Source organism: Rissa tridactyla, chromosome 1 (genome assembly GCF_028500815.1).
Source record: "Rissa tridactyla isolate bRisTri1 chromosome 1, bRisTri1.patW.cur.20221130, whole genome shotgun sequence".
Classification (NCBI taxonomy): domain Eukaryota; kingdom Metazoa; phylum Chordata; class Aves; order Charadriiformes; family Laridae; genus Rissa; species Rissa tridactyla.
Genome location: NC_071466.1, coordinates 148,660,748 through 148,677,095, shown reverse-complemented (window position 1 = coordinate 148,677,095; position 16,348 = coordinate 148,660,748). Strand labels below are relative to the sequence as shown.

The following is a 16,348-nucleotide window of genomic DNA, read 5'->3' as shown; positions in this document are numbered from 1 at the left end:
ACATGAAGTTTGCATAACTCCATTTGAATCACGGATATAAAAGTAGATCAACCAAGCCAAGAAAGAGAGAGCTATTCCTATTCTGCAGCAGACATGAACAATGTATTATGAATCACTCCAGCCCCAGTCTAGGGTGTCTGGACTTTTCCTGGACTTGCTGCTTTAATGTCAGCATGACACAGTTAATTGAGGCAATCAGAAGTAAGTGCAGATGCTCAAGGAATTATGTGGGTAAGGTTTATTTTAATATGGAGATAAACCATGCTTATATTCTCAAGTTCCAGTATAGTGTTTTTTTTCACGGCCATCGATTGTATGTGCTGTAACACTAAGCTTCAAAGGAAGGGCATGTTACTGTGGTACAACATGATATCTTATTTTAGCCTGTGTCCCAGAGGCCTACCGTACAGCTTTCTGAGATGATAACTCAGCACCTGAATGCCAGGTGTATTTAAATTTCCTTGGGGTTTTTGTTTGTGGGGTTTTTTTTAAGATTCTTAACCTATGGGGTCAAATTGCTGTTTTACATTCTGAAACTCCGGTCCCCTCCTCCTCCAAAAAGCAACTAGCCCTTAATGAAAACCAAAATGACAGTGAGTTCTGTATTCATTTGCTTTTAGGCATACCCCAAGCTCATGTTTGACCTGTAGGTTTGCAGTCAGGTGTCCGGGCTCGGAGCTTTGCATCAGGACAGCTCCCACATGGATGCTGCCAGAACTGGAAGGAGCAGTCTGGTGTTCCTGTGCTTGGGATCAGATGGATCTCTTAAGTTCAGTGCTTCCTTGGGAAAGAAGGGAGATGGTTGTTCTGCTTGTGAACAAGCAGAACAACCTTGTCATCTTGACAGGGTCACCACCCTCAGTCTAAAACTTCTAAACTGAGGTTTCTTATTTTGCATGAACCTCAAAGGAGGAGAGTGAAGTGAGCTTAGACATAGGCTGGTGGGACGGGGGTGACAAGATTTCACTGCTGAATGCAGGGAATGTACCTAATCCCAAAGCTTCCTGTTTTTTCACTTTACCCGGCAACTGTGGTGGAAAGTGTGTGTCTCCCTATCTGTCATCAGTGCATGATGGTTTTGGACATCTTGTAGGCCATAGTGGTGGATGGTACTACTTGTTTCTTTTATAGTAGTTATCCATCACCCCCCACCCAAAAGTACCAAGAAATTACTGTCTATGTAGAGACTATTGAAGCTCTTAAATGAGGGGGTTTCATGGGCTATTGAGTGGGTGGGGATGAGTAGAGCTCTCTCTTGCGTTTCTCTCTTCCTTTCCTAATGCAGTGCTTCGCCAGATGATCTGATCTCATTGTGAGCTGGGAACCTGTCCCTGGAAGATACCAGACACCTGTAAAGGCCATTGTGCATGGATGCTAACTACTTCTTTATTTTCCCCTGAGGTATCCCTACTTCAGCGCAATTTTCTCTTGCCCTCTCTGCCCTGGGCAGTTCCCCCCAATTGTACATGTGTAGCAGCTCACCTCTGATGTGAAGCATGGTGCTGCTGACTCCCTTCTTCACATCGATTTGTTTCTGCACTTGAGAGGAAGACAGAGCAAGGTGTGGAGGCCAGAGGAGCAGAAACAGTAAGGCTTGGCTGGACTGCCCAAAATAGTGCAAAGCAGAACACAGATCTAAGTAACGTCTACTGCAATGGGATGAGTACCTTTGGTATTATTGAGTAGGGTCTCTGTTTATTGCTACAGAAGTGCTGCAGTGTGAATATCCTGCCCAGCCCCAGTGGACACACCTCACCTGTTTAATTCTGCAGGTCCAGTGAACAGGGCCTTCTCTGTTGCTCCTCTGGTTCATAAATACAAAAACATCATTAGCAAAACCATGAGCAAGCTACTGCAGGACCTGAAACAGCAGAGAGCAGTTGCTATTGTAAGAATAAATGTGTGTGGGTACCATTGATGGGGAAGGTAGTTTGAGGTGATAGATGAAGCTGGATTCTCAGTGCTGCGAGTATCTCTGCCAGACATTCGTTCATGGGCCGGTCCAATTGTGGTGGAAGGCTGCTGTGAGCTTAATTTCCACATGGTAGTTTGCTGAAGTGTGTTTTATTGCAGGTAAGCAATCCCTTTGCATTATTTATGGGGAAACTCAAGTAAATTATTGTTGGCTTTCATGCTGCAGGTAAAGTTTTAATGAAAACAGTAATGAATGCTTTGCTGGCATGCATAGGCAACCTAAGTATGCAGCCAAATTAGCTATCTAAGCAGATGCTTTATATCCTGAACTGCATATAAGGAATGCTGTTCAGTTGGTTTAAAAATTATATATACACCCACGAACTATTTTTTTTTTTTATAAAAGCCATATGGTTAGTTTGTGGGTTTTTTTTATTAAAGCAAGTGTTTCAGTTGTACTGCGAGCAATTATGGTAGTAAAATTAGTCAGAAGAAAGACGTAAGAAGCTACCTATGCACAAGAAGTTCAGGGAAAATTCAGAAATATTGCATTATTTAAGATGTTGCAGTACTGCAGTGTGTTCACTATTGTAAACGTAAGCAAAGCATCTATGTGGAAAGGCAAACGGAGACAAGGTTGATACTGTTTAAGTAAGCTATCGTTTTGGCTTTAGACGCCTGTATTTTTATGCTTAAACAGTTATTAACTTGTTTTCTTTGATAACAACAGTAGAGCTGATTCAGATTTTATACTAAGTTTACAATATATATTAACTTACAGTATCATATATACTAGCTTATAGCATAAACCTAGTATAAGATTTTATAATTTCACTGGTTTCACTGAAGGTACGCGTGGCATCAATAAGAGAAAAGGACTTGGTCTCTACTAGTTCATCTGAATACTGAACAAGCCACTGAGCTGACACGTCATGTGAACCAAAGGTCCACACACAGCAAAGCCCAGCAAGGAGTGCAAGTTTTATTGCCATTTCCCCTTTGCTCTTATGTGGTGACTTAGTAGCTGAATTTAAAGCCGTGCTTAAGTTGGGTCCTCTTCAAGGCAATCATAACATTAACAGCTGCCTGAGGCAGCATGGCCAGGCTAATGCAGTAAAATTGGCCCGGGCTCAGATCTGCCAGAGTGCTTGAGCTCTGTGCTTCGGGGTGTTCTCTCCTCTTCTCTTCTGCTCTAGCAATCCTGTAGAGCCCCATACACCACAAACTGCAACAGGAGGGGGTCTTAGGAATGGTGATGAGGCAGCTCACTAAATTTTCCATAGAAAAAAGCCTACTGTAGTGGCTAGGGAGCTTGTCTTAACAATGTGCTAGTATCACAAGACTGTGTTTTTATATTTGTACAGCCCATGATATGAACAATTTCTGGAAGGTCAACAAACCCTATTGAATACACTGGAATGACAAAGCTGAATTTCACAGAAAGCCATTGAGCACTGGATGGGGGAAGCGAAAAGAATAGCGTAAGAAAACAGCGGGGAAAAAAATCACAGAAGGTAAGAGAAATGGAAGAAAACAGCACAGAGTTAAATTTATAAACCCGTATGAACAAAAGCTTTGGCTTTAAGTGCTCCTCAGCTTTGCGATGTTTGACTCAGATGAAACTTGTGGGTTGACTTCTTTTCTGAAGCACTTAAGCTCTTTTCTTGTGTCACTTGGTATTTGTTAAGCATTTTTATGTACATATACACATATATTAGGCTTTTATAGAGAGGTGTGTGTATATATAAATATACATGCATATATAAGTTTAAAAACATATATATATATAAAAATACATTTATATATATTAGCATACATTTATGAGTGTATATATACATACATATATATATACACATAAAAATCTGCCTGCTTGTCTTATTTTAACTTTATATTTTAAGATGGTTGTGATAAGACTGTTCCCCATTTCAGCAGTTAATTTTCTCAGCAATTTGATTTTTTTTTTTAAAGCTGCAGTAATTGTTTTTGCCAGAAACAACTCTGCTAAAGTGTGCTGTTCCTTTCAGAGGATCAAAGTACAAAAGATGTTCAAATAAAAGGAGAGATTAAAATCCGTAGTCTATGTTTAGTCATGGCTAGTTTTGCAGTCTGTGCGTGCGTACCGTGGAGGTTGATCTTTCACAACAGCGTATTTCAAACCTCAGGAGGGTGTTGGTAACTTAGTAACTTTGTATATTATATGTAGGTGTCAGCAGAGCCTGTGAAAATGTTCTCTATGTAAAACAAAATATTTTCTATTTATTTTTCTTGGAAAAGTGAAACTTTGCTTCCCTCCCCTTCTTCTCTCTCTGTCTTTTCCCTGACTTGTTCTGTGTGAGTAAATAGAGGGTAAGGAGTCCTTCTTGCCCTTTACAGCAAATGTCTCCTTTACTGATGAATCATTTGATAATGACTCAACCACTATATTGTGTTTGTTGCAACTTTTATTTTCTTTGCCCATCAGCATGTACTCTGGGTTTTACTAAACAGGTAAGGCAGCACAATCCCTGCTTAATTAAACTTGTAAGTGAGAAAGAAATAAGGGCCTGTATACAAAGAAACAGATCATAACATATTTATTTTCTTTTAACCAGAATTCTTGTTCATCTACTTAAACACAATAAAATCTTGACATGTGTTTTTGCCAGTACATGAAAAAGCCCTGTTGTACCTATGTAGTTTTGCTGATACTTTGTCATCGCCCTGGTGGAGCACGGTGCAGCATCACTTCGGAGCACAGATCTAAGAGAAGTAGTATCACGAGTTCAAGCGAGATCTTGACAATCGTGAATCTTTCCCATAAAGAGCAGCCTTCTGACAGGGGCCGTATTTGTCAGTGGTGATGATAGATATGATGACATTCCCTGCAGCCAAACATAAAGCATTATTGCCACTGTGCTTGACACAGTGATCTCTGTTCCTTGCCTCACAGTTTTGGGGAAATGACGGTAGGTGGCACTGAAGAATAGTAACACAGACGGCTGGATCTGTTATGAAATGGAGTCGCTTCCTCACTGGCTCTCTGTTTAGCCAATTTTCTGGCCCCACGGATTGCTGAAAGACTTTGCTGCCTTTGCAGGCCTGTTATTACTCGAAGCCTCAAGGCTTCAAATACAAGGGTGTGATTTGGGAAAGCTCCAAACTGAGTGTGAAGCAACACTGAGAGCAAATGCCGAAGCTGAAGATGCTGTATTTCATCTTGGGGTGTGTTAGAGCGACTATTTTTCCAGCTCTGTACCCACAGCTTTTTATTAGACCTAGTTAATACGAGCACGCTCACACGTGGCTAAATCAAATACATGATTCTTCTTCAATCTGAGTGAGATGTAGGTTCCTGCCGGTTGGTGGAGCCGCGAGAGTATCTAACAGAAGGAAGGGAGGCATCCCAGGGAGTATCCAGTTTTCTTTGTCTCTAGAGATTTTGTCCCACATGCCAGCAAAAGAGGAGGAGGCAATTCTTGGTAGTTCTAGGAGGAATTAGGGTAGAAAGTGACTCAGCAGTTTCCTACCTACTGCTTCGATGGGAAACAGAAAACAGAAAAACGGTGGCCACCTTAAAAGCCTAATAAAATCCTGAAAATGTTCAGAGTTTCCCAAAAAAACCCCTTCATAACCTTCCTGGAAATCACTGTGGGGGGAGATGGGACATGTCCCAGCTCATTTCGTATTACGTGCATAGCCTTCTGTGTTTGCTTGGGAATACGAGCTCTTCCCATGCATATTTCCTCTGTTTTCTTGATCCTCCTCCTTTTACTGTGTCCAGTCACTGTGAGATGAAGAAACATCACACTGCCATAAACTCTGAAATGGCAGCTCCTAAAATTGGTGTGTTCCTCTCTCTCGGGATCGCTTCACAGTAAGCACTGGTAATGACTACAGTACAGCATAAATGCCACCAAATAGTTTGTGGAGCAGGTTGACATTTTACGGGTTGGAGAATATATGAGAAAAAAAGCATCACCTTTCATGAACTGAAATAAGTTTTGTCCTTGGCTAAATGCTTTTAAATCACAATGACATCATTGATGGCTTTTTGCTATACTTTGAAGGGCAGAGTTTTGCCTGTAATCCTTTATCAAATTATTACTTCATTCAGTTTATCAGATATAAGATATCTGAGATTAATTATTAACTTTAAATGCTTTATCCTAATCTGTTCAGTCTTACTGCATGGCTTTTTATAACTGAAATATTGTTTTGTTGATGCTGACTCCCTCACTATTTTTGAGGATATCTTCCTGCCTGTAACAAGGTTGGAGTAGACTAGGCTTGGGATTTTGTGTGAATTCTGAATCGCCACTTCAGTGGAGCAGTTTGTACCTTTTTAAGGAATGGTATGAAGTGTGGAGGCAGATGGTCCCTGAGGGAACTCCCTCTGCGTTGTGCCTGGAGCAGCCTCTGCTGCTCCCTTTTATGGAGGGTCTTGGGCTCCTTGAGGTCTAGGAAGATGTTTGTGACCAGTGCTGTATCTACCACAGCTCTTCAGCAGGCCCTTCGCAGAGGGGCAAGGCTTCATTGGTCTTTGGGAAATATCCCAGTGTATGGGAGGTTCTTTCCCCGGTTAGACTGTCCCAGCTCTGCATCCTGAGGAGCCAAAGCCAGAGGCCCTTTCTGCCATGCGAGATTTGTACCATCCCTTTCTGTGAGCAGAGCTAGGAGCTCCTTTCAGAGCATACACCACCAGCGCAGATAGGTGGAAGCTGCGTGAAGATGGAGAAGAGTAAAATTTCTGAATCCTGCTCTTGTGTAGAAGTCTTTCTAAGCGGCAAGTCTTTCCCATGGAGAAGTTGTCTTGTTATTTTAAGCGTGTTTGATACTTGTACTGAAAGTGTGAGATCATCTACCACCATGTTTAAAAAAGAAGGTTGGGTTCCCAAATTAAGAAAGAGAACAGATAAGGTGTTACCTCTTTATTGTTATTGCTGTTTGAAATTTCCCTGAAGGAAGATGTGGGAAACAATCATTACCTCAGTAAACCGGTTAAACGAGAAGGAAAGCTTCTGACGAAAAAGTTACACCCCTTTGATACTGAAAGCACATAGGTCATCCGAATGTGTCTGTGAACAGGAAGACATAAAAGACTGTATATTCTTCTAACAAATTATGTGTTTCAGGTAAGAGGTTGCAAGAAATATTCTTACCGCTTAGCAAGTGGCCTGATCATCTCCTCCTGGGTTTTGCTAAAAAGGGAAAATTGAGCCCACAGTGCACCAAGGTTTTATACTAGAATGCATGTGTATGCTGAAGTAAGGAAAGTATTTTTGTGTGCTTGGCGGCAACTACAATGTTGTGAGCATTGTGTGATGCTGTCAAATCTCTTGATTTGTAGTGAGTATTTTACAGTATTTGTTGATATTCTCCCTTAAAACCCCCTATCCCAGAACCACATGATTATGTGAAAACATGGCTGTTTGAAAGGAAAAGGAGGGCTTCATAGCTGTAGAAGAAAAAAGCCAGACCCTCCAAAATGTGAATTTGGAAACCACAAGGCAAAGAAAATGAACCTAAAAACGTAACTTTTGCCTCATTAGTGATTTTTGAACATTCATTGTTATCAATGCACTTTGCATAATTCAAATGGAGTAACAGTGGCTGGCTAAGAGCCAAATCCTTTCCTGAACTTTGTACGCTGTTCTGAAAAGGATCAGGAGTTGGCCCAAATACAGACCTCATTCTTACTAACTGAACTTAGCAGGTAAGACTTAAACCCCATGGCATGCTGAGTTTCCAGTCTAAATGGTCGGTTTCAAATGCAAGCCTATATAAAAGAGACAGCGCTGTACGAGTCTCTGCTCCCTGCCAGGCCCTCCCTCTGCCGGGATCCAGGCTGGGAGAGGGACCCTCCTGCATCATGTAGGCTTCTCGTTACTCACGTGGACTTCCCAGCCCACTGAGGAGAACAGGGGAGCAGAATGCACAGACCAGCCTTTGGCGCTACAGCTAACCTGCCTGTTTTTAAAGGCCAGTGGGAAAGCAATACTTCTCCTGAACAGTATGGAGAGTGCAGGAGATAAGCATTCACATACAGACAGATGGAGGTGGGCTCTGTGCGTGTGTGAATATTTGTCTGTCAGAGAAATGTGGGATGCTACACACAAAAAAGCCTTCGTGGAGAATAAGCAAGGTTTGCCGTTGGACTCTTATGTATCACTATAAACAGACTTTGTTTGGAACTTAAAGAAAATGTTTTAGAAACAGTTGAAAGGGCATAAAAGGTATTGTATTTTCTGTGCCTCCATTATAGTCTTCCAGGTAGCCAAACTTTATTAAGGAAGATGGGGCAGGAGGGAGATACCATTCTTTTATCTTTCATTTTTCCTGAAACATTCCAATTTTCAAGACAGAAAAAAAAAAGAATAGAAGATGTTATCTTCCTTGATTTAATGCATATATATCCTCTCCCTTCTCCTCTCCTCTCCTCTCCCTTCTCCTCTCCCTTCTTTCCGCGATGATTGTTAATTTTTTCTGCAAAAAAGAGTGTCATCTTAATGTAAAAACATAGTGAACTTCAGGATTCACTCTGAGAGAAAGGTGCAGAGACTGTAATTGATGTTCATGATTAGATCACCATTCAAAGTGGTATGCATCATTTTGGTTATCTGGCTTAGTGTAGCTTCATAAATGCTTCTTTTTTTTTCAATACAGTTAAAGCAAACCAAAGCACACAATACGTGGAATCACTAAATTGAGTGCTTGAAAGAGTAGTTCAGCCTATAACTTGGAGATTTCATTTCAGCCTATTTAACTTCTCATTTCTCTTCTCATTCCTCATGCTGGGTGACAGAAGCCTATGTCACCTAGAGTTTGACTTCAAATGAAACAAAAATAAATAAAGTTGTGATGAATACCTTCTGTTGTAATATAGATTTTTATTGCAAGGCGCTATTATCTAAACTAATACAGTATAGATCTTGGGAACATATTGGAAAAGCTATTTGTGGAGCTAAGCTTTAGCAATTTCTGAGCACGCTTTTTATCTTGCTAGCTTTTTTTTTTTCCTGCTAGGGAGTGCATTTTTTTGTTGAATTATTAAATCAGATGTTTCTATTTCTTTTATGTGATAAAGTACCCAGCACAACTGTGTACTTTATGTAGTATTGCAATTCTGTGTCATTTGTGTGTTTAGGCTACATCTGTATGAGTAAATGAAACAGGCCAAGGCCTTGAGGGCAAGTGGCCCAGAATAGATTTTGGGTTTAGAACTAAACTCTCTTCCTAAAAAAGATACCCTCATGCCTACTGACAGCAGTCTCCAGTACATGCTGCCCATCTGAACCATACGACTACTTGGCATGTGCCAAAATCCTATCGGGAAGTTTGCTAGTAACAGCATGATTGATGGTGAGCTTCTGCAGAAGCTCATGCTCCTGCCTTCTGATTTACTAAAAAAGATACAACCTCAGGCTTTGAAGATATATCTGTTTTGAAAAACAAAGAAACAAAAATGGTTGAAATTGATTTATTTATTATACATGCCATATCCAAGTTTTTGTGGTGTAGTGTTTTGAATATTCATTGGAGATCCATGTCTTCTGTGTTCTTCGACTTAACTTTCTTCACCTGCTTACACTAGGATAAAAAGTGGTAGAACATGAAGAAATCTGAGGCGAAAAAAATGAGGAAGATACTAATGAAACCGTCATTAAAGCAACCATTAATATGAAGATTTCCTACCTGCTTGTTTTAGATTCCTGCATTGTGTGCTATACAAGTGTAAAATAATGGAAATAATACGGAGATTTTCTTTAGTATTTGTCATAATTAGTCGGTATTTAGATCAATAGTTTCAGGCATTCTGTTGCTTCTATTTAGGACTCCAGGATAATAATAATAATAGTAATGAGTCTGGAAATAAGGATCAGGCAAAAGAATATCTAGCTCCAGATTACGAAAATATTTCCACCCTATGGAATAAGTTATAAAGCAAAAAAAACCCAAAGAAATGTACTGCTTTCATTATACTAGATATTTTTGGATTGTTTAACTTTTGTTCTGTGCTTCATTTCAGTGGGTATGTAGCTCCAGTTCTGAACATTACTCTCTTGACCTTGGAACTGTTGAAAGACTTCCCTGAGGATTAATAAGAGTGAAGAGAAGAATCAGCCATGGCGTACTTTGGGAGGGTGCCTTTCTCATACAATGAATTTTGTGAAGGACAGGCTGGGGACCAAGCATCTTGCCCAATGTACCATTCTGGTTCTGCTGGACAGGTCTGTCTAGGATTCGATCGAATAGTTGATGAAGTCAGCAATGAATTTTTTTTTTATGGTTCATCACATTCACATCATCATGAAGAAATTTTTTTCCCATCAGACGTTTTTGGTCTGAATGTGCCTGACCAGCAGTTTTGTGGTCAGCCTCTCATTGCTTATGGTGAACTGCACCCTGGAAATCCTATCTCTCACTGGCAACAAGGCACAGTGTCACCAACGGTTGGCTTCAGATCTTCTTTACTATCTGATGACAAAAACTTCTCTCTGGTGGATCCCTACCCCTACCGTCAAGAGAGAGAACTTTATGGAGGGAATAGTAGAAGTCCAGTCACAAATGCGTTTGATTCAAATGTGGAAAGAGGCAACACAAATCTGAGTTTTCAGATAGGCTTTGACAATATTGATGCTCAGTGTCCCATTTTCACAGACAACTATCCATTTGGACAAGAAGCGAGAGATGAAAGTGGAAATGGGGAAGGTTGTTTAACTGATGCTTCCAGAAGATGTGAAATAGGACCTACCCGGCCCAGCAGCTCTGGATATGGCAAAGAGGTATTTAAACTTTCTCATATTAACAATGCTTAAATTTCTTGATTCTTGTTTGTGTCCTTGCACTTTTTGTATTCACTCACACTGATGCAACATGGATTAACAGCAGTGAGGGATGTCAAGGTCAAGAGGAAGGGCTTCTTCAAGTATATTGGAGGAAAAAGGAAAACTAGAGAAGTTGTGGGCCCGCTGTTGAATGAGACAGGAGCCATGGTGACAGAGTATGCGGAGAAAGCAGAGTTATTGAGCGCCGCCTTTGCTTTGGTCTTTACTGCTCAGGCCAGCCCTCAGGAGTCCCAGACTTTGGAGGTAACAGAAAAAGTCTGGACGAAGGAGGACTTCCCCTCAGTTGAGGAGGATCAAGTTAGAGATCAATTAAGTAAACTGGTTATCCACACATCCATGGGTCCTGATGGGATGCACGCACGAGTGCTGAGGGAGCTGGCAGGAGTCATTGCTGGGCCGCTCTCCGTCGTCTTTGAAAGGTCCTGGAGAACAGGTGAGGTGCTTGAGGACTGGAGGAAAGACAAGAAGGACCCAGGAAAGTACAGGCCAGTCAGCCTCACCTCCATCCCTGGAAAGATGATGGGACAGCTCGTTCTGGGCATCATCTCAAAGCGTGTGGAGGAAAAGAAAGCTATCGGAAGGTAGTCAACACAGATTCACCAAGGGAAAATCATGTCTGACTGATCTGATAGCTTTCTGCGGTGGCATGACTGGATGGATAGATGAGGGGAGGGCGGTGGATGTTGTCTACCTCGATTTCAGCAAGGCTTTTGACACCATCTCCCACAGCATTCTCATAGGGAAGTTTAGGAAGTGTGGGTTAGATGAATGGACAGTAGGGTGGATTGAAAACTGGTTGAAACACAGAGCTCAGAGGGTCATGATTAGGGGCACAGAGTCTAGTTGGAGGTCCGTAACAAGTGTTGTTCCCCAGGGGCCAGTATTGGCTCCAGTCCTGTTCAGTATATTCATCAATGACCTGGATGAAGGGATAGAGTGCACCCTCAGCAAGTTTGGCGATGACTCAAAGCTGGGAGGAGTGGCTGACACACCACAAGGCTGTGCTGCCATACAGTGAGGCCTGGACAGGCTGGAGAGTTGGGCAAAGAGGAACCTTATGAAATTCAACAAGGGCAAGTGTAGGGTGCTGCACCTGGGGAGGAATAACCCCATGCACCAGTACAGGCTGGGGGCTGACCTGCTGGAGAGCAGCTCTGTGGAAAGGGACCTGGGAGTCCTGGTGCACAACAGGATGACCATGAGCCAGCAATGTGCCCTTGTGCCAAGAAGGCCAATGGCATCCTGGGGTGCATCAAGAAGAGTGTAGCCAGCAGGTCAAGGGAGGTCATCCTCCCCTTTTACTCTGCCTTGGTGAGGCAGCACCTGGAGTACTGTGTCCAGTTCTGGGCTCCCGGGTTCAAGAGGGACAGGGAACTGCTGGAGAGGGTGCAGCATAGGGCTACGAAGATGATTAGGGGACTGGAGCACCTCTCTTATGAAGAAAGGCTGAGGGATTTGGGTCTCTTCAGTCTGGAAAAAAGACGGCTGAGGGAGGATCTTATCAACACTTATAAATACTTAAAGGGTGAGTGTCAGGAGGATGGGGACAGTCTTTTTTCAGTGATGCCCAGTGACAGGACAAGAGGTAACGGGCACAAACTTGAACATAGGAAGTTCCACCTAAACATGAGGAGGAACCTCTTTCCTTTGAGGGTGGCAGAGCACTGGAACAGGCTGCCCAGAGAGGTGGTGGAGTCTCCGTCTCTCTAGACATTCAAAACCCACCTGGATGTGTTCCTGTGCAACCTGCTCTAGGTGACCCTGCTCTGGCAGGGGGGTTGGACTAGATGATCTCCAGAGGTCCCTTCCAGCCGTACCATTCTGTGATTTAAAAAAACCTTATGAAAAATAAAACATTTATGCCTTGGGGGAAGCAAAAGCTTTTTCTCCTGTAGAGAGTTGTTGTCATGTGTCTTACAACTCAGCTGGCCAAAAGCAACTGTGAGAATTCTTATTCACTTTTAATTTGGTCTTTACTAGTTCCAAAGGTAGAGATGCAGAGAAGTGTCAGGTACACTTTCCAATAATTGTGTTACTTGATTTCTTGGCAGTCAGAATTTCCCACAGTATTTTTATATCTTTACAAGGAGGATGCTCTCAAACAAACAGTACGTGATTAGTTAAGAGATTTTTATACAGTATGAAAACCTCCAAGTATCCTTCTCTTGTGATTCTAATGTCTGAAGAGAACCCAGCAGACCATAAAAAATGACTTTTGAAGGGAAGGTGCCTACTCTGGCTAGCTAATGAGGATTTTATACTGGCAGAATCGGTGTCCTACCTGTTTCATGTTTTAGACAACTTATACTTAAAATGTCGATGCATTTCTGCAACCTACCTATTAAAAAAGACCTCATTTTAAAGTAACAGGGCCAGTTCCTCACCTAGAATAAAATTAAGTATCTCCATTGACTCTAGCCATTTCACACTAGAAGGTAATCTAGATTATTATCTAGAATGCTCCAGTAGCCTCATTTTATGGCTCATTGAACCATAAAACTACTATAGAGGGATAAATACAGAAATGTAGAGTAAGATGCGTTTGAAGGAGTTAACAAATCTTTATGTTCTGATACGAAACCTGAGATTCAAAATAACAATACATTATGCTGAATCTGCTTTTCTGTTGAGCCAGACTGTTGTCTCTGTGTCTAGTTTGGCTGACATGTCCTGATCCTGAGAGACAAAACATACCATGTCATGCCTTCACTATGTTCTGCATGCACTTATGTGAGCATATATAATTATTTTCTAAAAATAGACCTATCTACTATAACTGTGGAAGCTGGATCCTATGACACTCTGTCTTTAGCTGTCTTTTTGAAGCAAATACTTTTACCTTTTTTTCCTCCTTCCATCAGGTGTTCATAGCTCCATTCGTGATTTTGCTGTTTTTAATAACGATGTCTTACGGGACTCCCATGACTCTCTCTGATGTGTTCTCTCCTCATTTTATTTCTTTCAGAATCCTGACATAGAGAAGGAAAAAGAAAATTATAAAACCTCTCTTTCCTCTAGTCCTTGTTAGCATTCTGGATCATTATAGGAATCCTGAAATAGCCTACAGGATAACTCTGCACTATGAATATTAAAAGACAGTTTAGGTTCACCTTCTGCTTTTAACTCCTAGTGATCACAGTATCGTAAAGAAAAAGGGAAGAGACACTTTGTTGACTTGTTTCTATGTCTGGGAATAGGGAGAACTGTAGAAGTAAACATATGCAGACCTAGACAGATGGGGAGGGGGAGGGAAATATATCTGAGGACGGGAACTCTTAAGACTAATCCTGGGTACCGCATTTTGGAAGTTCAGTGATGAATACAAAAGAGGAGGGGATGAATGGGTGGAGAGCAAAAGGCTGTTGTTGCTTTTTACTTGTGATAGGAAAACTAAAGCATGCTGACATCATGATGAAAAGAATAAGCCTTCTCATGAGAAAAGTAGAAAATAGTGGGTTACAAATGAGCAGGAGGAGGTTAAATTGTGGTATGGGAAGAAGAGGTGCTAGAGGAAGTAAGCATATAAGAACAGTCACAAGCGCTTCTGTGATGGAGGAGGAGAGAATTATAGGGGAGGGAAAAGAAAAGATGAGTGAGTCAAGGGCGACTACAATCGAATGTGTGGGAGGATTTGATTAAGTCAGGGAAGTATTTGAGCTGTTTAGCTAGAAGAGGAAGAAATGGGAGAGAGGGGAGAATTGATTTGCAGCAGAAAAATCAGTGTGGTCACAGGAACTCCTTCAGGGAGAAACAGTCATGTCAGGATAGAAAGAGAGCCAAGGCAAGGGGCTGGCAACTGAACCTTGAGATGGTAAGAAAGGGAATGTAAGAGTGAAAGAAAGTTGAGAGAGGGAAGGGTAAAAAAAGCCTGTGAAGAAATAACTCATTGCTACTGGGCTGGGAGTTTTGGAAAAAATAAGGTCTGCGGGGTGACAGGGCTGATGCCAAGTAAGACTGTCAGAACAGTTGGAAAAGTGGAGCACAACAGCAAAAGAAAGAGAATGAGCACAGATTTGATTGGTGAGGTCCAGGCTGAGTAAATGATGTATCTGAGTAGTAGGAGATGAGAACCAAGCCTGCAGACAGAGTGAAATGGAAAGGATGCTGAAACATGGAGATTAGCATTGAGATAGGTCATAGGTATGCAAGATGAAATATTCACATTGCTGAAATAATACTGTCATTCTGATCCTTAGCTCTTGGATGCAGTTGTATGGCCCTAGGCTTTATTTAATGTATGCTAATCAAAATATGTCCAGTGTAATAAAGGAAACATTAATTTTCTCTGGCCTTGTCATCACCAAGTCAGATGTTCAAAAATACTAAAGAAACTGTCTTCATAACGTCCCTGTGAAAAGAGATTTTATTTTCTCCATGTTAGAAAGAAAAATGAATTACAACTTAAAAAGTATCCAGTAGATTTGCCTGCTCCATCTTCAATATTTATAATCTAACGTTTTCAGAATAACTAGCAAGACTCACTTCTTCACCAAAGACCAATCATCAGACCAAACTTCATGATTCCAGTTTGGGTGCTCCAGAAATGAGAAATGCACAATAAAGTGTTCATATTTGGGAAGGATGGTTCAGTTGACTTGCTTAGCAAAATGTGTGAAATCCGTGGATGGGAAAAGACAGATTCCAGTTGTCAGGGATGCACTCTGTTACTTTATCCCTGTTGTCATCAGTTCTCTCCATACGCAATTCTCTGTTTCATTCACTGCACAGTTTCAGGTATTTGCAATGACTGGAGTCCTATAGAAAAATAACGTGATCGTGTAATTAATGTTTTACCTTTATATGCAATGGGAAGAAAGTAAAGTTTCTGGACACCTGAAAATAGAAATTACAAAACTAAATCTCTCATGCATGTGATTCGTCAATGGAGTTGGAAGTATGTATATCTACTATGTACACCTCTGCCACCAGAACAAATCTGAGTTCGTTAGCAACGATATATTAATTCTCTCAGTGTAGACTATTACTAGTCTACACAGAATTCTAGTTTGCCATTAGGATTCACTCAGAAATGCTGCTGGCAAAGGGCTTCTGTGTTACTTCTGTCTCCTGCAGGAGAGGGTCCAGGTTCCAGCTTTGTCAGTCAAGCTCCTTTTTGACATCCTTTAATAATTATTTAATCACATTCTTCTTCAAGCCATGAAGTTGAGGATCCATACCAGTGTCCTCAAGGCTAATCGTCCTTTCCCAGTCTTGGCCCTCTCCGAATTTAATTCCTCTCTGTTCCTCTTTCCTCAGTTCCCAATAGCAGTTTTGCTCGTTTAATGTCTTCATTTCTGTTCCATGTCATGTCCCAGTCTCACTTTTCTTACCTGTGGCCTAGTTTTCTTAGCCTTTCATTTATCCACTATCTCTCTTTTTCAATGCACTTTTTCTGGGGCACTGTACGTTCTCTGTAATGACAGAATGGCAGGCAGAAAAAGAACCTTTTTGTGTTGCTGGAAGCAGCAGGTTTCCAGCCCTTCCCTTTTGTGGGAGTCTCCATCCACTGCTGCTGTAGGGTAGTCTTAAGTTGTCCCTCCTTTGCTGTACAGGGCTTGGGTGATCCTTAGCTCTGTAGGGTCCCTGTTAATCTCCTGTTCCTCCTTCTG

General features: G+C 41.5%; 1 protein-coding gene across 3 annotated transcripts in view; it reads left to right on the top strand.

Moving 5' to 3' along the window:
* PIK3C2G (phosphatidylinositol-4-phosphate 3-kinase catalytic subunit type 2 gamma) overlaps nucleotides 1-16,348 on the top strand; it is a 287,677-nt gene that overhangs the window by 66,794 nt on the left and 204,535 nt on the right. For 2 of the 3 annotated variants that reach the window (XM_054225048.1, XM_054225029.1), the window contains exon 2: nucleotides 9,920-10,676. In XM_054225048.1, coding sequence (XP_054081023.1) covers nucleotides 10,017-10,676 — 660 coding nt within the window. In that variant the 5' untranslated portion in view covers nucleotides 9,920-10,016. Of the gene's footprint in view, nucleotides 1-5,550; nucleotides 7,026-9,919; nucleotides 10,677-16,348 lie in introns of those variants that run through there. The other variant, XM_054225038.1, reaches the window with a different exon arrangement.